Genomic DNA, 26,895 nt, shown 5'->3' with positions numbered 1-26,895 from the left:
CTTACTGTTGCTTCTTGGTCGTTATACAGATTCTTCAGGAGGCACACAAGATGACTTGGTATCCCCATACCACTAAGAACTTGCCACAATTTGTTATGGTCCACACAGTCAAAGGCTTTAGAATAGTCAAGAAAACAGAAATAGATGTTTTTGTGAAACTCCCTGGCTTTTTCCATTATCCAGCGGATATTGGCAATTTGGTCCCTAGTTCCTCTGCCTTTTCTAAACCCAGCTTGTACATCTGGCAATTCTTGCTCCATGAATTGCTGAAATCTACCTTGCAGGATCTTGAGCATTACCTTACTGGCATGTGAAATGAGTGCCACTGTTCGATAGTTTGAACATTCTTTAGTGTTTCCTTTTTTTGGTATGGGGATATAAGTTGATTTTTTCCAATCTGATGGCCATTCTTGTGTTTTCCAAATTTGCTGGCATATAGCATGCATTACCTTGACAGCATCATCTTGCAAGATTTTGAACAGTTCAGCTGGGATGCCGTCGTCTCCTGCTGCCTTGTTATTAGCAATGCTTCTTAAGGCCCATTCAACCTCACTGTTCAGGATGTCTGGCTCTAGCTCCCTGACCACACCGTCAAAGCTATCCCCGATATTGTTATCCTTCCTATACAGGTCTTCTGTATATTCTTGCCACCTTTTCTTGATCTCTTCTTCTTCTGTTAGGTCCTTGCCATCTTTGTTTTTGATCTTACCCATTTTTGCCTGGAATTTACCTCCAATGTTTCTAATTTTCTGGAAGAGGACTCTTGTCCTTCCTATTCTATTGTCTTCTTCCACTTCTGCGCATTGCTTGTGTAAAAATAATTCCTTATCTCTTCTGGCTAACCTCTGGAATTTTGCATTTAATTGGGCATATCTCCCCCTATCACTGTTGCCTTTTGCTTTCCTTCTTTCTTGGGCTACTTCCAGTGTCTCAGCAGATAGCCATTTTGCCTTCTTGGTTTTCTCTTTCTTTGGGATGTATTTTGTGGCTGCCTCCTGAACAATGTTGCGAACTTCTGTCCATAGTTCTTCCGGGACCCTATCTACTATGTCCAGTCCCTTAAATCTATTCTTCACCTCCACTGCATATTCCTTAGGAATATTAGTGAGCTCATATCTAGCTGATGTGTGGGTCTTCCCTAATCTCTTTAGTCTGATCCTAAATTGTGCGATAAGAAGTTCATGATCGGAACTACAGTCAGCTCCAGGTCTTGTTTTTACCGACTGTATAGATGTCTGCCACCTTTGGCTGCAAAGGATGTAGTCAATCTGATTTCGGTGTTGTCCATCTGGGGAAGTCCATGTATAAAGCCGTCTCTTAGGTTGTTGGAAGAGAGTGTTTGTTATGCAGAGTGAGTTGTCTTGGCAAAATTCTATCAGCCTATGTCCTGCTTCGTTTTGTTCTCCCAGGCCATGCTTACCTGTAATTCCAGGTGTCATTTGACTGCCCACCTTAGCATTCCAGTCTCCTGTGATGAAAATAACATCTCTTTTAGGCGTGTTGTCCAGTAGGTGCTGCAGATCCTCATAGAACTGCTCTACTTCAGCTTCTTCAGCATCTGTGGTTGGGGCGTATATTTGGATCACTGTGATGTTAGATGACTTGCCCTGAATTTGAATTGAAATCATTCTATCGTTTTTTGGATTGTATCCAAGCACTGCTTTAGCCACTTTACTATTAATTTTGAAGGCTACTCCATTTCTTCTGTGGTCCTCTTGTCCACAGTAGTAGATCTGGTGGTCATTTGATGTGAAGTGGCCCATTCCAGTCCATTTCAGTTCACTGATGCCCAAAATGTCTATCTTTAATCTTGACATCTCACCAATAACCACATCCAATTTGCCCTGGCTCATAGATCTTACATTCCAGGTTCCAATGGTGTGTTGATCCTTAGAACATCAGATTCGCCGTTCACCACCAGCACCGTCGGCTGCTAGCTGTCCTTTCGGCTTTGAGCTATGTGTAGTAAAGGATAAAGTCAAGAATATATGGGTACTGAATGAATGAATGAATGAATGGGGAGTGAATTAAAAATTGAGTGATCGATATGAAAGTAGGTTGTTTGGTCTTATATGGTTCAAATTTGAACAAATAGAATGTGTTCCAGCTAGAGAATAATAGAAATGTGGCCAGAGAATAAATCTTTAGGTTCAGATGAATTGCATCTTAGATAATGAAGAAATTAGCAGATGGTATAGCTATTGTGTTATGAAGTGCCGGAGGACTGGAAAAGGGCAATTACTGTCCCTGTCTTCAACAAGGAGAAGAATGAATATCCAAGGAGTACAGATCAGTTAGTCTGACATCAGTCCTTGGGATCATAAGGGGATTGATCTGTAAGCACTTTGAAATAGTTTCCAAAGTCAGCATGAATTTGTTGGAATCAGTTTGGCAATATTTCTTTTTATCTTATTTCTGAACTATAACTTCCTTTATGGAGCGTGGGAATGCTATCTTAATTTCAGTAAAATGCTGCTTCATACACTAGCTAGGTGCAAGCTGCATGGCATTGCAAGTAAGTAGAAAGCTGACTCAAAAATTAAACTTTTGAGAGCTCATCAGTGGTTCCTTATCTGGTTGGAAAGGAACCTATTGTCCTAAATACTCCATTCTTCAATATTTTAATTAATTACCTGGATGAAAAGTTGAAGGGAATGCTTATAACATTTTTAGATGATGAAGGAATTAGTGATTAACTTAATGGTCTTCATTTCAAACCCAGTTATTGAAGAAATGAGAACAGTTAGAAGAAAAAGGTATTTAATCAATGAAACATTATAGAAAGCTGCTCAAATAACCACTTAGGCATTAGATATAATACAAAGTTAAAGTTATGGACACTGATTGGAAACAGAAATTAGACAAAATGACACAGTTTAACAACAGTTTAAAATGTTTGAGTTTAAGAGGAAGAAGCTTTGTGGAACATAATGAAAATCTTAGTTAAATCCTTGTTAACGGGATAAAAGAACTGTCTCCACTCATTGTACTTACAAAAACAGATACTGAAAAAATCCAGAGACCTGAATGGACATACTGGTATTTCTTCCCTTCCATAGGACATTATTTTAGCGTTTGCAAGATTTACTCCAAGAAGAACAATGGTGGTGCTGTAAAAACAATCAGATTTTACTTATAAAAATGATAATATAATGATTCTACAGAACATGGCTCCAGATACTCTGAGAAGAAGAAAGGAAATTCAGGGTAACATAACAATTCTGCATCATGCTTATAGCAACCATAAATGGGATTTCCTAGTGAAATTCATTATCTTGAACAATTACCAAGCTATATAAGCTTCTACCAGATGAGATGAAGCAACAATATTCTTAAAATGGAATATGGGGTTGCTACAGTTAGTGGACCTACAAAATACAGAAGTACAGACCCAGGATGAAGATAGGCTAAAATAAGTTAAAAGAAATGGCAAAAAATAGTTGGCAACAACAACATAATGAGCTCAAATTACAGCTAGCCTCCCTTCTCCTTAAATATAGCAGGGAAGGAAAAAATTAGGTAAAATAGATAGTTAAAGAATTATCAGGATAAGCAGAAGCATAACTTTAGCTTCATTGGAGAACATTTCATTATTTATATTAAAAATGGATTGTGTTATTGGGGAGAAAGGCTTGCTCTTCCCCAGTATATTGTTCTTCACATTCCACCATGAATAACTTGTAGAAAAGGAAAATGTTTCTAGATTTTTCTACAACTGTTGATGGGTTTGAAGTACTGCCTATGATTTAACAGTTTCACTTTGCAATTCTGCTAAAGAAGATAAAGGAGATGGTAAAGGAAATCAGAGATTCAATACCTAAAATTTAATAAAAGTTTTAAAATGCAGGCAAACAATATGGGAAATAGTAATGATGTACATTACTTTACAGATAGCTGACTTGAAAATAGTTTCTCTTAATATAGGAGGTTTGGGGGACAAAAGTCATATGATATATAATAGTATCTTCCTACAAGAAATACTTAAAATTAATAACTGCCTAATTTTAAGAATAGCTAGCTTAGAAGACAAGATAATAGCATCTGAATCTTCATTTACCAAAGGAATGGCTATAATCTTGAAAAAAATCCTTTTATATTTCAGAAAAATTTAAAAAGATAAGGAAAATACATTTTTATACAAAGCTTAATAGAAGACAGGAACCACACAGGGCTTGTTAAATCACTTCACCTAACGATGCATACAAAACGACATATCTGTGAAAATAATTCATAGATGGGACAATACTCCAAGAAAATTATTTCAGATATCCAAATATTGGATATCCTGACATTGGAAAGGATGTAAAGAAAAGGACATATGTGGTAGAGGTACACTAGGGGGACATCTTTTGGTGATGAGATGTTTGAGGAAATGTTATTTATTTATAAATGTATAAATGTCTTGTAAAAAATCTATAAATATGTAAACATTTTAGTAGAGAGAAATACAAAAAACTTAAACAAAAATTCAGATGCATAGATATTGGAGATATATGGCTTGATAATAATGCTTATGAAAAAATAGGTTGGAATGGTGGTTGATTACAATCAGATAATGAGGTATCTGTGTGATTTGGCTGTAAAAAAAAAGTTAAAGGCTATTTTAGGTTGCACCAACAGGTAGTATATTTTCCAAATGACACGAAGTAATTGTTCATCTGTATTTTGCTTTGGTAAGAATTTACCTTGAAATCCTGTTATGGGTACCATATTTTAGAAAAGATTCAAAATAAACTAGAACAAATTTAGAAAACTACTATAAAAATGATCAAGGGATTAGAAACTAATCCTATGAAAAGATATTAAAGGAGATGATTATATTAAGCTTGAGAAAATTAATGAGAAATATGTTGACCCTCTTCAGTTGCCTGAGGGGTCACTAGAATTTTAAAACAGATTGTCTCTCATTCCCTGGTGCAGGACATAGAATAATGGATTTAAATTACAGGAGGGAAGATTCCAAATGAATATGAGAAAAAACTCTGAACAGTAAAAGCAGGTTCACAGTAGAATCTGTTATCGTTGTATATATTCACATGGAGGCTAAATAGCCAACTGTCTGGGAGGTTTTAATCTGGATTCCTGCAGTAATGGGTGGGGAGGGTTAATTTGATGGCCTAAAAGGCCTCTTTCAAATCTATTATTCTACTTGGAAAGTTAAAAGTAGAGCACACTGGAAAAGGATAATGCCGAACAGTAGGAATATGAAAGTATCTCTAAAGCATTAGTTTTATACACATTGGAAGCACAAATCATGGTCTGATATCTCTGAACTGAGTCTTGACGTCTCATAGTTGAAAGTGTAACCTGCTTTTTGACATTGTGCTAAGTTTTTAATCTGTGATTCATATCAGGTAGTTTTTTAACTGCTTGTCCAGGGCTGCAACTAGGGGGGAGGGCAAGCGGGGCATGTGTCCTGGGCACCATGCTGGGGGGGCGCCAAAATGAGAGCTGGGGGGGCGCCAAAATGGGTGCGGAATCCATGTTTGCCCTGGGTGACACAGACCCTAGTTGTGGGCCTATGCTAGTCCAATGGCTTAATGACAAGTGTGTTTATTAATGTGGTCTTACTACTTGCTGTTCATGTACTGGTAATATTGGAAAAGCATGGAACACTTAAAAATGGTCAGGAGAAGATAATTATGAAGATGAAAAAGCAGAGAAGTTAAAAGGAGGAAAGTATGAAAAGGAACATTTCATGGTTATGGAAAGATTCATTACAACAAACATTTGTGGCATAATGCTAAAAGTGTGAAAACCACTTTTTAGAAAACAAAAATGAAAATGTATCTTTTAAAAGAACTTGGTGAGAGGCATGCTGATTTTTTAAAGTGCTTTCACAGTGCTAATCTCTCTTTGCAGAAGTAAATTCTATTGAGATCCAAGGTAGATTTAAAATGGTAACCCAAGTGACACTAAAATCTTAAAGAACGAAGAGAAAGTTACTTTTAAAAAATATATATAATCTAGAATTTAGTATGCTTGGAGCTGTGGTTTATTGTCTCTGTTCTATCATTCCAGTGCATCTCCGGCAGTAGAGTGGGCTGTTCCGCAGTCATCAAGACTAAAATACAGGCAGCTATTCAATAGTCATGATAAAACAATGAGTGGACATTTAACAGGTATTAGAACATGCATGTGTTTTAACATACACTTTTTAAAGTAAATTTATGGTTTGATTAATTCTGCTAAATACTTTGGAACTTGGGGCGGTTAAACAGTCATGTCCATCAATGGGATATTAGTTATATTGGTGAATGGGAACTGCTGGGTTTAGAAGTACATTTCTGTTGCTAGCTATTAGGGAAATAAAAGTGAGCCAGTATCTTGTTGGCTTCTTTTGGAAATCATACGGTGTATAATGTGGGACTTTGGTCTGATTCAGCTTCTATTTTATTTATTTATTTAACTTTAATCTCCCATCTTTCAGACCGGAATCCTCTTAGAGTTGCTTGTAATCAATATAAATAGTTGAAATTAAGAAGCCAGTCCATAGTATTAGATAAACAAACTTTCAAGATTTTTTTTTCATAGAGCAGTTGGTGGTAATGGCCTTGTGGTCAAATTCATGCATAACTCATTTAAAAATGTCTCTGTGTTTTAAAATAATACAGTTTTAAAAGCAGGGTTATTTACTTACTTATTTATTATAGTACTCACAACCCCATGGCAATCCAAAAGGATTCTTGGCAGCATACATTAGCAAAAAGAAATCCAAAAGCATAAATAATCAATAAGGACATAAAAGCAAAGTCAAAACCAAAAAATAATCACAAGAAGCAAAAATAATCCCCAAATAAAACTAAAGTAAGTGTGCACAGTAGGTCAGCTAGGACCAAAAGTGCATTGAAATAGGATTTAACCTGTTTCTTGAATTCTTGCAAGGTAGATGCTGCACCTACTTCTGGGGGGAAAGTATTCCATAAGGTGCGGGCTATTATAGAGAATGCCTGCTGTCACATCCATGCCTTGCAGGCAACTTAAGGGAAGGGAACTCTTGGCAGGCTTTCTCCTGATGACCAAACTGGACTGGCCAGACTGGGTGGACAGATTCCGTTCTAACAAGATTTAACCTGATCAGGGCTCTTTAACCATTACAACTGCTGTGGCAAACATACATTTATTTCCCTGCTTCCATTCTCTCATTGTAACTGTTAGGATGAAAGATGTTTAAGGCCAATACCATATCAACATTACAATATACAATTTAGCTAGGTAAAATAAAATTCAGTATTTTGCATTACTATAAATTAGTGAGGCACATGATTTGTTCAAAGTTAAATCATAACAGTAGACTGTGAATCTATCTGCTGTGCATGTGAAGGCAGTATGATAGACATTCCTTTTTGCTGTTATAAATATTGAGCTTATTAGTAAAAATTAAGCTATAAAGAGTTTCCCCTTCCTCCTTAAAGGAACCAGTCAATATTCTTAAAAACAAATACAGGTAGTCCTCAACTTATGTTCACAATTGGGACCGGAACTTCCATTGCTAAGCGAGGTGGTGGTTAAGTGAGTCACGCCCAATTTTATGACCTTTTTGGTGTGGTCATTAAGAAAATCACATGGTCATTAAGTGAATCCAGCTTCTCCCATTGACTTTGCTCGTTGGTAGCCAGCTGGGAAGGTCACAAATGGTGATCATGTGACCCCGGGATGCTGCAACCGTCATAAATACATGCTGGTTGCCGAGTGCCTGAATTTTGATCACGTGGCTGCAGGGATGGTGTGACAGTCATAAGTGTGAGGACTGGTTGCAAGTCACTTTTTTCAGCATCATTGTAACTTTGAACAGTTGCTAAACGAATGGTTGTAAGTCGAGGACCACCTGTATGGTGTACATGAAGTGCATAACTTAACATATGAAAAGTTGCCTTTTGAAGTCAGTTTGGAAATTTCAGCTTGTCCAGAATGTGATGCTCAGGTATGGAGCAGTATTTATAGATCATCTGTTTCCAGACATCTACAGTGGTTGTCACTTCGCTTTTGAGCCACATTTAGAAGCGTTGGCTTGTATCTTTTTAAAGTTCTAAAATGGTTTAAAACTTGATATGTGAGCCACCTTCATCCTGTGAAAACTTTGTACCTTCTGTTGATCCCTGTGCAAAAGATCATGACATTGAAATATTGTGGAAGAGCCATGTTAGTATGTAGTGGCAAAAAATCAGACAGTAGCACCTTTTTCAACTAATAAAATTTATTAATGGAAATATCTATATGTATACATACATAAAACATAGCATACAAAGCTGTAGAAATAATTTTTTCGTTGATTAGGAACATTTCTCCTTGCCATGAAAATACGTTGACACTGTTCAGAAAAGTAGATATTGAGAATTGTTTTTATATTTCTTTGGAATTGAAAAGATTTTTCTAAAGAGCTGTAAGAATAGGATCTATCAATATTTCATCAAAGTCCAGTGGAGTTGGGTAGCTAATACATTTGAATAAATAAAAAAAAATCTAGGAAACTATTTTGAAAATTGTGTATTGAAATGTATCATTGTTGCATGTTTCCAATTTATTAGGTCCACAAGCAAGAACTATCCTTATGCAGTCAAGTTTACCACAGGCTCAGCTGGCTACAATATGGTAAATATTTTTCATAAAATTGTTGTTTATCATCACATTGTTTTTCAGATCTCACTAGTTTGTTTTATTTCAGAGGTAAATAAGCTTCAGGTAAGACTAGAAAGGAGAAAAAAATGCTTATTTCCAAAACTATTTTAGAATGTGTTCCAAATATACTCCTTAATCTTCTCTTGCCTATATACTCCTTAATCTTCTCTTGAATTACCATCATGTTCCCATTTTAAAAGAGCAAACAAAGGGGGTACCTCACCTTAGATATGAAGCTGAAGAAGAGGTGAGAAAGAAAGTGCTTTGGCATGAGTGTGGGCACATTATTAGCACCTCCTTAATTCAAATGTAAATTTACCTGGGATTGCATGGCTACCATGCAAGCCCAGGAAAAGATGCAGCCAACAAGTGTGCATACCCTCCCCCTCCCAAATCAGCCTTTTGGCTTTGGATCCAAAGTGCAGTACATCTCTAATAATAACAGTATGATGCCAGGAAGAAAATAAAATAGAGGGATTAAATGCAAAAGTAGAGATGGGAAAAGCTATATACACATAGACACTAAACATTTTGCAACATGGAGAATGATTGAATTCCTTACAATTTTGTGGTTCATAGGGGGCAAATCCTTAGGAATATTGCAGTCTCAACCACTTTTCTTCCTGTCTAAGTTGCCATGCTCTCACTTTTAGATTAGTTAATGAATATAGTCACTGAGTAAGGTAACTGGGAGCACTGAGAACATAGTCTCTACCTCCTTCCCAGTTTAGCACTCATAGAAAAAGAAATAACAAAAATGTACTTAACTCTTTTTTCCCCCCAAAAGGAATCTTTCAGATATTGATCAAGATGGAAAACTGACAGCAGAAGAATTTATTTTAGCTATGCATTTAATTGATATGGCTATGTCAGGACAGCCATTGCCACCTGCGTTATCCCCAGAATATATTCCTCCTTCATTTAGGTAAAATTTATAGCTTTTTATTTTGATCCTGAATTTTATGTTTGGATAGATGGGAAATTCTATTCATGATTTTACTGTATTCAAGATATTTTATTATGTAGGGAATATAAAGTTCAAACCTGTCATTTATTCTAATTTATGGAGTGTTTTTTCTTTTTCTTTAAATTGCCTAATTTATTAATCAAATTTATATCACGCTGCAATCATAAACAGACCCTCACTATATACCCAATAATATAATATCTGGTGTCACCACCCCCCCCCCCCACAAACTCCCCCGGAGAAAAGCTCTGTTTTTTACTTTTTCCAGAAGGCAGATAATGTTGGGGACAAACTAACCTCCACTGGGAGGCTATTCCAGAGATCTAGCCCATCACAGAAAAACAATGGTTCTGAGTTTTGGTCCCCTGACCTCTAGTAAAGCCAGCACAATCAGGCTGACTCTAATGGGGAGATGTGGTCCTGCAAATAACCTGGCATCAAGCTACCCAGAGTTGTATTTTACAAGATGGGCTGCCATATAAATCTTTTGAATAAACAAACAAGCAAGCAAACAAGCCAGCAAGCCATAAAGGGCTTTATAGGTTAAGACCAGCACTTTTAATTGCACCCAGAAGCTAATAAGCTATTGTAGGGCTCGCAAGACAGGTGTAGTGTGTGCCCACTGGCAAACATTTGTTAGAACCCAGGCCACTGAATTTTACACCAACTGAAACTTCTGGGTGGTCTTTAAAGGAAGCCCTATGTAGAGGTTGTTATAGTAGTCAAATCAGGCAGTGGTGAGGTCATGATCTACTTCAAGTCAGGTCCTCATGACCCAAGTAAGGTTGTAACTGGTGCACAAGCTGAAGCTGGGCAAAGCACCCACCCACACCCACACCCGGCTACAGCCTCCATCTGCTGATCTAGCAAAGGCTGTGAGTCCAAACAGGCCCTCAAGCTGTAGACCTGCAAGAGCAGTGGAATCCCTGGTGTACAAACAGTAACTCTATCTTACTAAGGTTAAGTTTAAGCCTGTTTAAGGCTTCATGTAGTTGTCAGATATATTACCCTGGATGCATTCCACATATGAGCAAGCACCACAACTGTGTCCTTCCCAGTCACCACTGACTTGAACTGGCCAGCGAGGAAGGAATGGAACCACTTTAAACGGTGCCTGTGACCCCCAGTCTGTGCAGTGGGTCAGAAGTATATCATGGTCAATGATATCAAAGATGATTGAGAGATCCAAAACGATCAGAACAGGTGCACTACCCTCATCTATATCCCAACAGAGTTTGTTAATGAGAGTGACCAGTGCTGTCTCTGTCCTATACCTGGGTTTGAACCCTGACTGATAAAGAGTCCAAATAATCTTCCTTTAAGGGGCCCTGTAGCTTCTCCTTTTAGGGGGCCCTGTAGCTGCTTCTATGCTGGGATTGGTCAGTGGTAAAAGAAGAAGGGGCCACCCTAGTACTCACTGGCTTGACACCATCAGAAGGGACACTGGAATGACTTTGATGGAACTAAAAGAAGCTGTAAGAGATAGAAAGGCATGGAGAGCATTGATCCACAAAGTGACCAGGAGTCGGGCACGACTGAACAGATAGACCAGACCAGTAGCTGCTCCTGAACCAGCATCTCAACAACCTTTGCCAAAACATGAAGATTAGAGACTGGGCAGTAGTTATCTATTATCTCTAGATCCAGGAAGGACCTCTTAAGGAAGGGATGAACCAATGCCTTTTTAAAAGCTGCTGGCATTGACCCCTCCCACAGTAAGACAAACTCCTAAATCCTGGGAACTAGGAAGAAATCCAAAGAATCCAGGAGGGGCAAGAATCCAGACTGCAGGTAATCAAGGGCACCCTAGAGAGCACCCTGTCCATTTCCTCAGAGGATAGATAATCTGGCAAGATGGTGCCCCAGTCATCACTCTAGAGCCCAACAAAGTGGAGTCTAGACTACAGCAAATTTGTGACTTTATTGGCAAACTGGTCAGAGCAGCCAAATGGTAAATCAGCAGGGCAGCCCTTACAAAGAAAGGGAGTTGACCACCAAAACAGGGCCTCTGGATGGCAGCGTGAAACATAATAAGAAAGGAGGAGTCAGAATGTTTTGCCTACCTTATCACCACAGACCAGACCCAAACTTAAGCATATATTTGTTCTTGGCAAATTCAGTCTTAGTTGTTCTTCTACACCCCAGGTATTGCTCCTGCTGCTTAAAACCAAGGGCCACCTGGGATCATCCAACAGAGAGAAGCCACTTAGGACAATTTTGTCAAGGGCCTGAGATGTCCTAACCTCACACCAGTCACGAACTAGGCCATCAATCAATTTGCCTGCCAGATCATTGGGGAAATCCTCAATTACTGTCAGAAACCAGATGGATCCATAAGTGGTCTGAGGTAGACCATCCAAATAGGTCCAGCCTGGCAGAGGAAGCAGGTGGCAGTCAACTGCATCTGGACCAGGAAGTGATCAGACCATGATGAAGGGCAGATGGAAAGGTCTCCCACATTCAGATCACACAGCAACTGCTCAGAGTTGAAAACCAGGTCTAACATGTGACCACTCGTGTGTTGGTGCCAGGATAACCTGGGGCAGGGTCCTAAAGGGCATGAACTCTTGAGCTTTACTAGACCCAACCATGTTCACCTGGTGATTGAAGAATTCCAGTACCAACATAGAGGGGAGGTGTTCATAACCAGGCTGTCAACCAGGTCCAGGAGCTCAGGAAGGGATCCTCAAGAGCAGCAGGGCAGCCGGTTGTAGAGAAAGGAAGATGACCTTGACAGAGATAGGCCAGATCCATTGGCAGAGTGACAAGATAAATATGGTTAAGTCCAAAACAAGTAGTAAACAGCTCAGACAGACATGAGTATAAGAAGGGGAGAAGGTACAGCACAATCAGACTTGCAAGACTGTTCACCAAGAGGATCCCTAGCTTGTCCCTAGAGCCTAACTGCATCAAAAGGCACTCATACATAGCCACAGATGAAATGTCGTGATAGATCAGTGCTACCTTACCTCCCTGATGTTCAAGTTGGTGCAGAACGTGCAAACCATCTGGGCAGATTTCATAGAGTGCAACATTGCTTCCCTGCCTCTGCCAGGTCCCAGTAATGCATGGCAGATCATCCTGCTTGTCCACCGCCAAATCATGAACAGATACGGTCTTGTTATGGACAAGGCTTTGTGAGTTGAATCAAGTCATTGTATTAGTTCCCAAGGAATGCCTGCACTGCAGTTTACTTAGGCTTAATGATCTTGAACTTTAAGCTTTAAGTTAGTTATCTGCACAGTTAGGTAGGAAATTAAATGGTAGCATTAGGATGAATAACAGTTGCTTTGTGTATGCATACATTTTAATAGAAGAGTTCGCTCTGGCAGTGGTGTATCTGTCACAAGTTCAATGTCTGTAGAGCAACGGTTACCAGAAGAACCAGTATTAGAAGAAGAACAGCAGCAACTGGAAAAGAAATTGCCTGGTGAGTGAAATTATAAATGAGCAAAATTGGGTTGCCTTTTTTGGAAGATATTAAGTACTGGAAAATCAGAGGTTATTTGAAATTAAGTGTGTTGGAGATTGTGTGGTTCTGTGATGTATAAGTTATATTTGAACTAAGAACACTTTATTACAGTGTTTGTTGATAAGTGAGAAAACCCTAAAGAGATTATTTACAATAGAACATGAAAATTATATTTGCAGAGGTCACGTTAATAATGTTTTTCACTGTCGCTTTTCTACCATCATGATGACAATACAGCTGTTTCTCACATTATTTCAGAAACAATCATTGTAGCAACATAGTAGATTGTATTGGTATGCCTTCTCCTGGAAATTGCCTTCTGTCGTTATTTTTTCATTAACAGAAGTAATTGTACTGTAATAGTGTCAGCATCATGAAGATAATGTCAGAAGACTGTCGTTTTTGGTAAAGGTGTTTATTGTATGATACATCGTTCCAGCTTTAGTAGCCCAATTACTGCTCCATGAATCTCAACTGATAGTATTATATGTTTGCTGGAGATCAACCTGCATTTGATAGCATCGAGTATATAATGATTGCCATGACATGTAGAAGGGAAATGCATGGAAAGAAATTTTGCCCAAGGTTCATGATTGACCACTGTGGAGGTGCATGAAAGACATGGAAAATTCCTGGTCACTTATGAAGTGTTCTTAGCACTGCTTAACTGTGAAGCATTAAGAAATGCTGTGTGTCTTATGTATTCATAAGAATAATGAAGGCCAGGTGTTTTTATAGGGTGTTACAATTTTGAAGTGCGTTCGAGGTAGGCTACCTAACTTCATGTTTATATATGCACAAAACACATCTGAATTCTAATTGTAACATTTTTTTTAAAGTTACATTTGAAGATAAAAAACGTGAGAACTTTGAGCGTGGCAATCTAGAGCTTGAAAAGCGGAGACAGGCTCTTTTGGAACAACAGAGAAAAGAGCAAGAGCGCCTTGCACAATTGGAAAGGGCGGAGCAGGAAAGGAAGGAACGTGAACGGCAGGAGCAGGAGCGGAAAAGACAACTGGAGTTAGAAAAGCAGTTAGAAAAACAGAGAGAATTGGAACGCCAAAGGGAAGAGGAAAGGAGGAAAGAAATAGAAAGGCGTGAGGTAAATAAATATTTTCAGAGGAACACTTACTTGTCTAAAATTAAAGTTGGAAATTTATATTGGGAAATAATTGTGTTTTCTTTTCAAAATTGTTTGAATGAGATACTTAGCAAAATGGGGCAGGAAGGACTAATTTAATAGCTTTACCAAATTTTGTCAGGAAAGATATATTAAGCATTAGTTTCTTAACTTGGCTCTAAATCATGACTATATAAGCTTTGGCTTCATGTTGCACTGAGTCTAAACTATTGCTGCCTACTAATTAGCTTTTAAGCATAAATGAATGTTCTGGTACTGAAACTTTAAATTTTTTTTACCAACTTGGAACTTAGGACAGTGAATATCTAAGAAGGCATTGTTTACCTCACATGTTCACTGTGTTTCTTGCTACCAGGGGACAGCATATTTTATTTTATTTTATTTTATTTTATTTTATTTTATTTATCAACTTTATATTTGGTGAATTAGTTGCTAATTATTGAACTTTTGTAGAATGCCAATCTATGCCTTCCAAGCAGGTTTTGCCTGATTAGCAAATTGCCTGTTTTTTAATTAATTAGTATAATGATTTATTTATTAGCTATCTTGAAAACTTGTATACATTTTAGTAGATAAAATGCCTTTATTTTTTCTCTTCCTCTGTTTTGTAACCCCCTTTCTACCAATAATCTTTCATTCTGTAAAATGATTATGACATCCGAACTAAGATTTTAACATTTGGATGGGTGGGAACTCTAATCTGGCAATTTCTTTGACATGCACAAGTTGTACACTCCTGGAGAGAGTTAATTTACATAACCACACAGGTGTCTAATTAAAATCTATTTTAATTATGGTGACGGTCCAAGGAAATAGTGGGAAGGAAATCCAGGACTCATTCAATATCTAGTTTCATGTTAGAAAAATGACAGGGAGACATATATATTCACTGTTTGTATGAATATGATATTAATATAAATTACACATTATTGCATAAGTAAAGTAGAAACTTTTTATTTACTAGAACTATAAAAGTCAACAATTTTTTTTCATATTTTTAAACTAATATAGGCTGCTAAAAGAGAACTGGAAAGGCAAAGACAGCTTGAGTGGGAACGTAATCGTCGTCAAGAATTGCTGAATCAAAGAAACAAAGAGCAAGAAGATATAGTTGTTCTGAAAGCCAAGAAAAAAACTTTGGAATTTGAACTGGAAGCTTTAGTAAGTGAGAAATGTCTGCCAGATACCATGTTAAATAAGGTATCCTGTGTGTGTGTGTGTCCTAATGGTTTGAAATAACTACAAGAATTACTATTTTTGACAAAATTTTCCTTTTTTAAAAAAAAATATTTTTCAACTTACAGGCATAACTAAAAACACTTGCAACCAGGTTTGCATTCTAATTAAAATTTGAGTAAACCAATATTTTCTTTTCCTGTTGAAGAATGATAAAAAACATCAACTGGAAGGGAAGCTTCAGGATATCAGATGCAGATTGGCTACCCAAAGGCAAGAAATTGAGAGCACAAACAAATCTAGAGAGCTGAGAATTGCAGAAATTACACATTTACAACAGCAGTTACAAGTAAGTAAATAGTGTTTGAAAATGTTTAACAATTATATCTTAGTATTTCGGTATTGAAAGAATAGGACATAATTTATGAGAGTTGAATGTAGTAGTTACTTAATTAGTATTTGTGTTAGGCAATAAACATGGCAACAGTGAAGATGAGCAGTATCTTAGGGAAATAAATTCTATTTTAGTTGTTACATTTGTGTCCCATTTTTTTCTCCAGCATTCAATACAGCATAAGTGTTCTTTTTCCCACATCCCATAAAAATCTGTCCTGGTATGAAATTCAGTTCAGTTCAATAGCTGCTGAATTATGCTGCCTAGGAGCAAGTGTATGTTAAAAATTAAATACTCCCACAAGAAACTTTAGGTTGGTCCCCTGGTTTTCTGAAGCAAAAGATGTAGCACCTGGGATTTCAAGAAAATTTTCCCTTTAAAATGCTGTCATTACTGAATTTGTTTTTCAGTTGTTCTTGCCTGCTTTACATTGCAGGCATTTCCCTAAGGATCTTTTTTTAAAACATATATTTTGTAACTTGTGCAAATAATTGTTAGTGGTGGAAGTATCGAGGACTGAAATTCTTTTATGTCATAACAAAAATAACAACTCTATTAGAATGGGCATTTTTCATAGAACTTTCAAACAGCATGGTTTGGTTAGTTGGTAACAATTATATACCGGTTGAACCCTATACAAATTAGACTTTAATCAAAAAATGATTTGGAACTTCTATGAAATTTTCTCTATGAAATATTGTTTCTAAAGCCATACATTCAAATCTGGCTTATTAATAATGACAGGTGCTGTTTTCTGTTACAGTACTGTTCTACTTTAATAAGAAATTCCAGTGGGTCTAAGGAAGACTTAGGCATGAAAAATCTCTTCAAAATCTTTACTTCTGAGAAATTGGGGGCAATCGTGGCAGGTTTCTTCAGAGGAGGAGAAATTACCCTAATGTTTTCTTCAAGATGGGATTCTTCATTAATAAAACAAGTTTGTTTTCAAGGATTTGTATGGAATTTTTCTGCCACTTCGAAGTGATAGTAATAGCAAGTGTGTGGAAAGCCTGGGTATCATCTTCTAAAAGGAAATGATAGCTATGGCACAAAGTAGTGGAAATATTTGGAGAGAATTCTACACAGTGGCTTTCCTTTTTTAGCAGGTTGAGGAGCAAATATCAAATTTTCTCAGAGAAGGAGTTTTTTATGAATGTTGAAGCAACTGTGATCTAGTACTTGTGATTATAGCTAAAACTAATAACATTTCACATGTTACTTGTTTTAGGAATCTCAGCAAATGCTTGGAAGGTTGATTCCAGAAAAACAGTTACTCAATGATCAATTAAAGCAAGTTCAGCAGAACAGCTTGCATCGTAAGTTCATTTAAAAATGGTTCTCTGCTTGCAGAATATGTATATTATAAGATCGTTCCATTTAAGAATCACTGAATCTGGACAGTCTTTTTTTTTTAATATTCATTGTCAATATTTTTTAAAAATAGGAGATTCATTTCTCACTGTCAAAAGAGCCTTAGAAGCAAAGGAGTTAGCATGCCAGCAGCTTCGTGACCAGCTAGATGAAGTAGAAAAAGAAACCAGATCAAAACTTCAGGAGATAGATATTTTCAACAACCAATTAAAGGTAACCTGGTTTAAGCTATATTATAATTAAGCAAATCCTCAACTTCACCATTTGCAAAATAAGTTGTGAATATATTTGATTCGAGCTTGTATATCCAGTTTTTATAAAAGAAGACCCTGTTAACTCTTTTCAAATTGGATATACATTTGGTGGTAGAATATGCTATAATGATAAAAATGTAAGAGGAAAGAAGAAGTGATACTGATTGTGCTATTGGCAAATGGGTAGCTTTTCCTAGTGCCTTTGAAAATCCTTCCCATAAAAGTCTGAGAGTCCAGAAGATAATATATTCACCTTTTATTTGAATGTACCTCTAAGAACTAGGAATTCCTCATTCCTTCCTGTAATTCTTTTTAAAATTAAAGCTGTTCTGAAGATAGGATGTGCACTAGATAAGATGCTAAAAGCATGATGACCATTATGCACCAATATTACATTCCTGGGCAATTTTGCTATGTTGTATTAAGTACCTTAAATCCATGCTTTAGAAGAATTAAACCAGTCAATTGCAGTTCTAGTTTTTTTAAAAAACTAATTCTGACCTGGGCAATTACTGCCCATTTAGCCTTCAAAGTAATTGGTAACTACTCTGTCTAGTAACTATAAGTAAGTAAAGTTTATTGTTGTAACCACAGGTCATATCATAAGAAACACGCAATAAAATACAATAAAATATAATAATAAAATGCTCTAGTATTGTATTCTTGTCTTGGAATTTTGCTTGTTGGCTGATTCAGGATAAGGTTCTGGTCAAGTAGCAAGTGGGATTTGGACCAGGGAGATCCATAATCAGTAACTGTATAGTCTAATAGCAGATTGTATTGTGATCATTGACGAAAATGATTCCACTAAAAGCAACCTAAAAGTTTCAAACATACAAAGTAAAATAAAAAATAAAGCAGAAATAGCTATATAGTCAACATGATTAGGTCACAGTGAATTTTACAAACAGAATTTGAGTTCAATCCGGAGCTTGATGCCAGACTGCTTTCTTACTGGGCTCCTGTCACAGATTCAGAAATTGGAGGCTTGATTAAATAGCTTAAGCATAGTGTTAATTTTATCACTGCTGAAGTTATTTGTACAGTAGTAATTTGGAATGGTAGATACCTGTATTAGCCTCTTGGCTTGCTTTTATAGATTGTACTGGATTGATTCCAAAAGAGTAGAGCTTGCCTATTATAGTGCCTATTTACAAACAGTCAAGACGTGCCTGCTAATTATCAGACCGTAGGTCTCTTAAGCACAATTAGCAAACTTTATGCTAAGCGTCTATATAATAATCTACAGCACTTCATGGAAAAATATGCTTATTGCTTATTCATGTATTATAGGTTAAACTTGATTTTCAACCATAACTTTATCATTAATTGTTAAATAACATTCAGTACCATTTGAGAACAGTCTCTACTGGCTGTTAACAAGAAATACAGACTGAGACTGAATAGATCCAATGAATAATTCACTGCAGGTGACGAATATCTCAGCTAATTGGAACATAAATCTATATATTTATCAATGATTCTAGCTTCATTCTTGAAAATACATTATGCATTATTATTGCACTTAAATAGAAATACTAGTAAAACGATAGTTTTGTTTTCCTAAAGCTGTCTTCGGTGCTGTTTAATGTGTACTTCTGCTTCATTTTAATTTTATGGATTTAGAAATTTGTAATTTTGACTGAGGTGTTCAGTATATTTATGTTAATTTTATAATAAAACACCATGGGGCTTGAGCAACTTACCTATGGGGAAAATTTACAATTTGTTTACCTTTTTAGTTTAGAAAAACAGTGAACCAGGGTAGGCAGAAAAAATCACCAAGATTAGATGAGGAGAAACTACTTGGGGCAGGAGAGGGGGTAGTCAATCATGGGGGTGGTTAGCCCCTTGAAGAGGCATCAAGGAATTATACGTATTTAAATTCAGATCTTTTGATTCACCAGCTTGGATTTTATATTTTATATTTATTTATATTTTTATGAATTCTGTTTTTATTGTATTTTAATCTGTAGTTATTTTAATTTTATTGTAAACCACCCAGAGTCGCTCTTTAGTGAGATGGGTGGTGACGAAATATGAAATATAAATAAATAAATAAAATTTTCTTGGATGTTATTAAAATGTTGCTGAAACTTTATTCCCAAACTCTGTAAACTTATTTTGACAGATTATACCAGTATAGCAGTTCATGTTTGTTAGGCATTATTAAGAAGGTAAAATTAGAATAGTGTCTATTATTCTAAGTACCGTTGAGATATGACATACTTTATCCTGTACAGTATGAACATAAATTGGTGATGGTTCTAGAACATCAGACTTGTTTTTTGAGATTTAAAAAATATAATTCTTTTCTTATAGAAGTCAAAATACAGGGTATACATTTTATAATTTCTTTTAAATTGTTTTTCTATTTATTTTCAATGAAAGGAAAGAACTATATATAAATAAATAACATTATAAAAATGGAGGGAAATAATGAGAGAGAGAGGAAAGTGTCTTCTGATATTCCAGTTATATAAAATGAAAGAAACAGTGTACACTCAACTGACAGCTATGAAGTATGTGTCTCAAGAAAAGTTGATGAAGTACCTTCATATTTGTTAATACAAATGCAATGCTAAAAGGAGCGCAAAACATTTATTGGTTGTGTGTAAGATAATTGGCTTCCTTTTTAAGTTGTGAATGCCATATGCTGATGGAGTTTCAATCTCAGTTGCACTTTTCTTTGAGTGTAGTTCCTAAGTTGATTCTCAGAAATGTGTTCCATGTTCCTGTCATTAATTTCTATTCCTGTCAAATATGCAGGGTTCAATGAACTTTAAATTAAAACCATTCAGAAATTAAAAAAGATACTTCCTTTCTTCCCAGATTATTTTTTTTCAGGAAATGCCCTAACAACTTCATACCTTGTAGTGGGAAAAATGAAGTCCCTGGAAGCCAGAAATAGCCTATTTTAGTCAACAGTTTGTTATTTATAGACTAATAACAGCCAGTAGAACCTGCACTGTAATTTAATATCTTATTTTCTATAAGCCTTCCAAACAAGTTAAACTAGAATTTAAGGTGATAAGTCATGTAGAAGTTTTACAAACAATTCTTGTCAATTCAGATTGTCCAATAAAAGCAGTAAATTTTAGGTTTCACAGTCATGGTCAAATTTAAAGCAGCTGAATAACTACAGCAAATCTATTAGGTATAAATCATACTACATAATGAAGTTGAAATAACTTGTGATTATATAAAATTTTAAATTAGTTTATTTGGCTATTCTGGTACAGCTTTTGTTCTCCATGCTGAGAAGCAGGGAATTGTTTAAAATGTCCTGTGTGCTATACAGTAACCCACCATTCCATTATTGCAGGAGCTGAGGGAGATACATAACAAGCAGCAGCTACAGAAGCAAAAGAATATAGAAGTTGACAGATTAAAACAGAAGGAGCAAGAGAGGAAAGTAGAACTGGAAAGACAGAAAGATAACCAGAGGTAAGCTTGATTTTGGAAACCATATTGTTTCATGAAAAGGAGAGGATCAGAATTTTGAACAACCAGTTATTTGGTACTCTGGAAGGACAAATTGTCCATATATTTGGAAGAAGCTTGGTTTTCAGCATGGATACATAATTCCCTTCTTTGCCTTCTTTCAACTAAATTGTGTCATATTTTATTATCTTACAGAAATGTATTGATGGCAAGTTTTAATATTTAACAAACGATCACTGCTTTCTTAATTTAAATTTGTATTTTCCTGAGAGTGCATAACTAAAGTGTGGCTTCTCTGAGGAACCAGTAGAAACCATATGTTTACCTATGATCCAAAAGCATGTTTTCCATTTGGGGTCCAAGTACTGCACAGTTTTATTTTCATTTGTTCATATTTTCTTAGTGGTGTATGTCAGTCTGTGTGTGTGTGTGTGTGTGTGTGTGTGTCCATCCTCTCTAATATCCTCCTTTGTCATATGTACCAATATATTCAATTAATATGAATTTAACTACACTTGAAATAATAACATAAACTTGGATAGGTGATCATCTGTTTTCTCAATTAGGTTCAAGCTAACAGTAACAATATATTTGTCTGTTTCCTGATATAATAAGTACCTCTTTCTTCTTACATTGCTACAAAGGATAATGATATTCACTTCTTAAGGTTGATCTCACTATTCACCCATAGTTTTAAGATTTATATTAGTAAGAGGATGGTGGGACGGATTATCATAGGTAGGTCATCAAAAGATTATGTCTTTATAGTTTCTTTTCACAGGAGCACATGCAGTATGGTTCCTGTCTTCATGCTGGGCTACAAAGAACTGTGATTCTTCTTATTTTTTAATACTGACCAGTCTTTTACTGCTTAAAGAATGGCACAAATTTATATTCTTATGATTTATGCTTTGATTTTTAAATCACTGTAACAGAAATGGAATCCTTTGAATAGGATAGAAATTACATACTAAGGGCTCCATTTTCATGGCTGAAGGACTTCATCTTGAGTGATGTGCTGAATAGTTAAGATTCTTGTTAACAGTCTTTTAAATAATGCTTTCAATATCAATGTTTAATTTTCATTCTGCTAAGAATTGTTACAAATTCCTAAAAAGCTCAGAAAAACATAATGGAAGAACACAGTGGCAAACCACTTCTACGTTGTTACCATGAAACTAGATGTGTTAGTCCATGAAGTCATCACAAGTCAGATTCAAGTCAAAGGATTTATTTTTATTCTACGACAGTATAAAAAATTTCTAATGAGCCTTGAAAATGATAAGAATACATATTCACAAAAAGGACTTGGGAACTACCCAGGGAACTCCAATTTTGGATGGCTTAGAAATGTCTTAAATTATATATTTCTAAATACCACTTATATATTTTCACTAATTAGAAAAACCCAAGAAAGAGAAAGACAGTGGCTTGACAGAATACAACAGGAAGAAGAACATTCACGGTCAAGAAAAAATCAAGAGGAAGAAAAACAAAAATGGGAAGAATTAAGTAAAAAGAAAGAAAATGATGAAAAGAACAAACAGGAAGTGCCAGAAAAAATGAATAAATTTTTTCATCACCATAAAGATTCAACAAAACCAGCTATCCAAGCTCCTTGGTCAACTGCAGGTACAAAAGAATGGAATGCTCAGATTAAATGCTCACAAAAATCTTATGTTCTTCTCATGATCATGTACTAGTGTAGTACATTCACTCTTGCTGACTGAATGTTAGATAATTGTTTCTGTTTTCCTCATTTTCTTCTTCCCATTTATTGATTTTTTTTATATTGTTTATTGTTTTTATGATTGTATTTTATCTTTTTTTTGTAAATCACCTTGAGTTGCATTTTGGAAGAAGTGTAAGCAAGTAATAAATTTCTTGTTTTAAATAAATTACTACTTTGAGGGAAGTAGATCAAACTAGAAGCAAACTAGAAGCTACAATGTGCCTTTCATTCTTTTCCAATATACAGTAGAACCTCAACATTTATTTGTCTCTAAACTTATGATTTACAAAGCCAGAATCATATTTGAATACATCCAAATTAGTATTTCATAAATATGATTTAATACTTCTATTGATATCCTATTTATTCCCATAATCTTAAACTATCATTATGCATGCTTGTCCTCCTATAAAGGAAGCTTCTTTTGGAGGGGTGGAGAGAGTTACAATGAAAAGTAGTTACACTGAAAACAAAGACATAGTTCAGTGCTAACATTGTCTCTTGCCCAACTTGTGTTGAGTGCAGCAGTGAAATAGGGACAGCACTCAAAAGGAGGTACAGCCAAAATAAACATTGAATTTTTTTTCGCCTCCCTTCCCCAAACTTCTATTTAGATGAAGTTGGTTTGATTTTTTTAAAATATACATTTGATGACACAATTTCATGCTTGTGTATACAGTTATATACAGTGAAAATTCATCTTAACAGACCACGATGCAAGAGACTTCACATGCTATGGATCAGTTGCTACTCTGATTTACTTCATATGTATAATAATGTAACCTTCTGATATCTGTATCACCTGAATGATGACATTATTGTGCAAATGACACAAATGGTGCACTGATACTGATTAATACTAGACCCTCTCCTCTTAATTAGATGTTCCACTGAACATTCTTCCTTGGTATAAGCACATCTTTCTTTCTTGTAATAGCACCTGAAACTTCATAGCTGTCATGATCGCCGTTGCAATGTTTGCGACATTGTAACGGCTCGCATGGCAAAGCGCGGATGCGTGTCAATGACTGGAGAGGTACGGGCGATAAACCGGACAAAGAAGGTAATGGGTTTGGGAGATCTATAGAACAACAAGGTCTCATCGCCCGGTAATCTACCATTGACACCACTGTCAAAGAAATGATCAGGGCGAGGTTCGGAAGGGCGCGTCCGGGCTTTCGAGGAATATCGAGGTCTAATCGCCCGGTAATGGACCATTACCTCGCAGGAAGATAAACAGGGCGATGCCCGGGGCGAATGGGGCTGGACGACCTCTCACCTATCAAGTCTTGATGGCCTGTCACTCCGTGGAACTCGGGCACACCCGGGGAGTGTGGGGGTGGAGCGCTGTTTGGCATGAGACTATTTAATTCAACTTTTGGCACGCTTCCCTCACTCTCAGCTTTTTACTGGTGTGCACTCTATTCTAAATAAAAGCCAGAACTTAAACTTGATTTAGAGTCTGAGTCTTTTATTTGGTCTTAGGCATTCCTTACATAAAGCTGAGAGTCCTTTAAGAATGAACCTCGCTAGCCTCTACCAGGAAATTTTTTTTTGCGAGAGAAGCAACTAGCGATGACTGAACCGGGGACGATCCTGGAGTCGGCGCTTCAGAGCGGAGACGCGAAGGACTCAACGCGAGTGGGGGAGGCAACCAGACAGCTTCTGGAATCGACGCTCCCAAGATGGGACACGAGCCCCCTCCCTACCCACACTGCACCCCAGTTTGGAGCCTGGAGCCCCAGCCCGGAGTGGAGGGCCCCGATGGAAGGAGTCGTGAGTCAACAACACTTCAGGTAGGATGGCGTAGCGGACCCCCGGCCGGGGACATCCCACACCACTTGGAGACTCCAATACCCCCAGATGCCCGAGAGGAAATTCGCAGGACTGCCGATCAGGCAACAACCGGCAGCACCGAGGATGGACGATCCTGTCACACCGGACAGGATCAGGGCTCTGGAGACCAAGGTGCAATCATTAGAACACATGCTGCAATCCATGTCAACTATGGTGAGTGAGCTCACGAAGAGTGCTGCTGCGCAGGGCGCAGGGAGGGGTCTCGGCATCCCACCCACCCTATCGCCAGCCCCGAGAGGAAGGGGCCAGGCGCGGGACTTTTTCCCAGAGCCCCGTGGTTTTATTCCGGTGGGGGTTTCCCCTACTCACAGGTTGGGGTTTCTCCAGTTGGTGAGATCGCTAAAGACTTTCCAGTAAAATTTGATGGCGACCCCACGAACCTGTTATTTTTTTTTAACCAACGGAACAACTTACGTACAGCAATACGGACATTGTTTTGCATCGGAAGGGGCTAAAATCTCGGCTATTGCCACAAAAGGCAGAGCCGCAGACTGGTACATACAAATGTCAGAGTCCAGAGCCCCAGCCCTGGCTACCTTCCACACCTTCCTGGCCGCCTTGAAGCGGTACTTTGAAGACCCCCTGGCGAAGGAGAGGGCTAAAGGCGCTCTTAAAGAACTCAATCAGGGGCAGAAATCGGTCGCAGATTACGCCCTAGTATTTCAGGTCTTGGCAGGGAAGGTCCCTGAATGGTCGGAGGCCACCCTGATCGATACGTTTAAGGATGGCCTCAATCGAGAGGTGTTGCAATGGGCGCTGTACAGAGACGATCTGGACTCACTGCATGACTGGATCTGTCTTGCCGGGAAGGCTGAACACGCCCAGCGCACCTTCATGCTGGTGGCTAAGAGAGACAGGCGTCCTCCCAGCGGGAAAGGGCCAGTGCCACAGTCGGGCCCGACATGGGACGCTGAAAGACAACGTCGCTTTGCCCGTGGGCAATGCATCAAGTGCGGTAAGGCAGGTCACCATGCGGCAGAATGCCACAAGGCTAGGATGGCGGATCGCCCACCTAGACCGACGCAGAAGGCTCCGCAGAAACCACCGCAGAAACCACCCAACCCTCCCCGACGGCTGACAGGGGCACTAGCGAACCCGGACGAAGAAGAGGACATCTACCTCGCGGGGGACAGGTTGGCCGCCCTGGAGCAGCCGGAGGAAAATGCCTTCCACCTGTCCTAAACAGCGCCGCTGGGCAGGTGGTGGAGAATGGGCGCAATACCACCAGGGTGAGTGCGGACTGTCCCATCCTGGCCGTAAAAATTGAACTGAGCTACTGCTCCAAGACCATCGAATTCGGGGCTTTGGTGGACTCCGGGTGTTCCAGATGCCTGATCCACCCCACCCTAGTCGCTGCGCTAAATTTACCCTGTTTCCCTCTCCCGAAGCCGCTGATCTTCCAGCAACTCGATGGTTCCACAGCGGGGGGGGGGGGGGAGCGGCCACCCAGGGTACAGGGAATGTTACCCTACAAATAGGCATGCACAGGGAAACCATAGAATTCGTGGTCACCCCGGTGGGCAAGCCTATAGTGGTTCTGGGAATCCCCTGGCTAACTCGCCACAATCCCTACATTAACTGGAGGACCCGTATGATAACATTTGAGGATGGGTTCTACCAGGTACCTGCTAAGGGGAAATCCCTCACTTTGACTGTAGGGAGGGCTGAGATTGTTGACCCTCAAGTTCACGCTTCCCCCATGGAGGGGTTGCCGGAACAATACGCAGACTTCGCTGATGTCTTCGGGGAGGAGGAGGCGGACCAGTTACCCCCCCATCGCAAGACGGACTGTGCCATTGAACTGCTCCCTCGTGTCCCATTGCCTAAGCCAAAAATTTACCCAATGACACAAAAGGAATTGATGGCGTTGCGGGACTTCCTCGATAAAAACCTCGCTCAGGGCTTCATCAAACCGGCAAACTCGCCGGTTGGAGCACCCGTTCTGTTCCGCGAGAAGAAGGACGGTACCCTAAGACTGTGTACAGACTATTGCGGGTTAAATTCAGCCTCCTTGGCAAACAACTACCCCCTCCCCCTCGTGAAAGACATGTTGGCTTGTCGACTGGAAAGGTTTTTTCCAAACTTGACCTCCGCGAGGCGTATTACCGCATTCGCATCAGGGAGGAGGACGAATGGAAAACAGCTTTTAACTGTCCCTTGGGCTCCTTCCAGCATAAGGTACTGCCTTTTGGTCTTGCAGGGGCCCCAGGGGTTTTCATGCAACTAATTAATGAGGTTCTGCATGACCATTTGTTTAAAGGAGTACTGGTTTATCTGGACGATGTCCTGATATACTCCAAAACAGAGAGAACACGAAAGATTGGTAAGACAGGTTCTCACCAAGCTCCGGCACGCTAAACGTTATGCTAAGCTCTCCAAGTGCGAATTCTATAAGTCGTGCCTGGATTACTTAGGCTACCGGATTTCAGATAAGGGCATCGAAATGGATCCTGCAAAGGTTCAGGCTG

At 38.2% G+C, this 26,895-nt stretch overlaps 1 protein-coding gene across 9 annotated transcripts in view; it reads left to right on the top strand.

The window, feature by feature from the left end:
* The window catches only part of ITSN1 (intersectin 1), a 126,295-nt gene that overhangs the window by 49,541 nt on the left and 49,859 nt on the right, over nucleotides 1–26,895 (top strand). For all 9 annotated transcript variants that reach the window (XM_063305393.1, XM_063305391.1, XM_063305392.1 and 6 more), the window contains 11 exons: nucleotides 6,022–6,122; nucleotides 8,529–8,592; nucleotides 9,407–9,544; nucleotides 12,901–13,016; nucleotides 13,898–14,160; nucleotides 15,211–15,360; nucleotides 15,584–15,724; nucleotides 16,998–17,085; nucleotides 17,214–17,353; nucleotides 20,720–20,841; nucleotides 22,241–22,470. In XM_063305393.1, the coding sequence (XP_063161463.1) occupies nucleotides 6,022–6,122; nucleotides 8,529–8,592; nucleotides 9,407–9,544; nucleotides 12,901–13,016; nucleotides 13,898–14,160; nucleotides 15,211–15,360; nucleotides 15,584–15,724; nucleotides 16,998–17,085; nucleotides 17,214–17,353; nucleotides 20,720–20,841; nucleotides 22,241–22,470 (1,553 nt within the window). The remainder of the gene's footprint in view (nucleotides 1–6,021; nucleotides 6,123–8,528; nucleotides 8,593–9,406; nucleotides 9,545–12,900; nucleotides 13,017–13,897; nucleotides 14,161–15,210; nucleotides 15,361–15,583; nucleotides 15,725–16,997; nucleotides 17,086–17,213; nucleotides 17,354–20,719; nucleotides 20,842–22,240; nucleotides 22,471–26,895) is intronic.

The sequence above is a fragment of the Candoia aspera genome, chromosome 5 (assembly GCF_035149785.1).
Source record: "Candoia aspera isolate rCanAsp1 chromosome 5, rCanAsp1.hap2, whole genome shotgun sequence".
Classification (NCBI taxonomy): domain Eukaryota; kingdom Metazoa; phylum Chordata; class Lepidosauria; order Squamata; family Boidae; genus Candoia; species Candoia aspera.
This window is presented reverse-complemented; position numbering and strand designations above follow the sequence as displayed.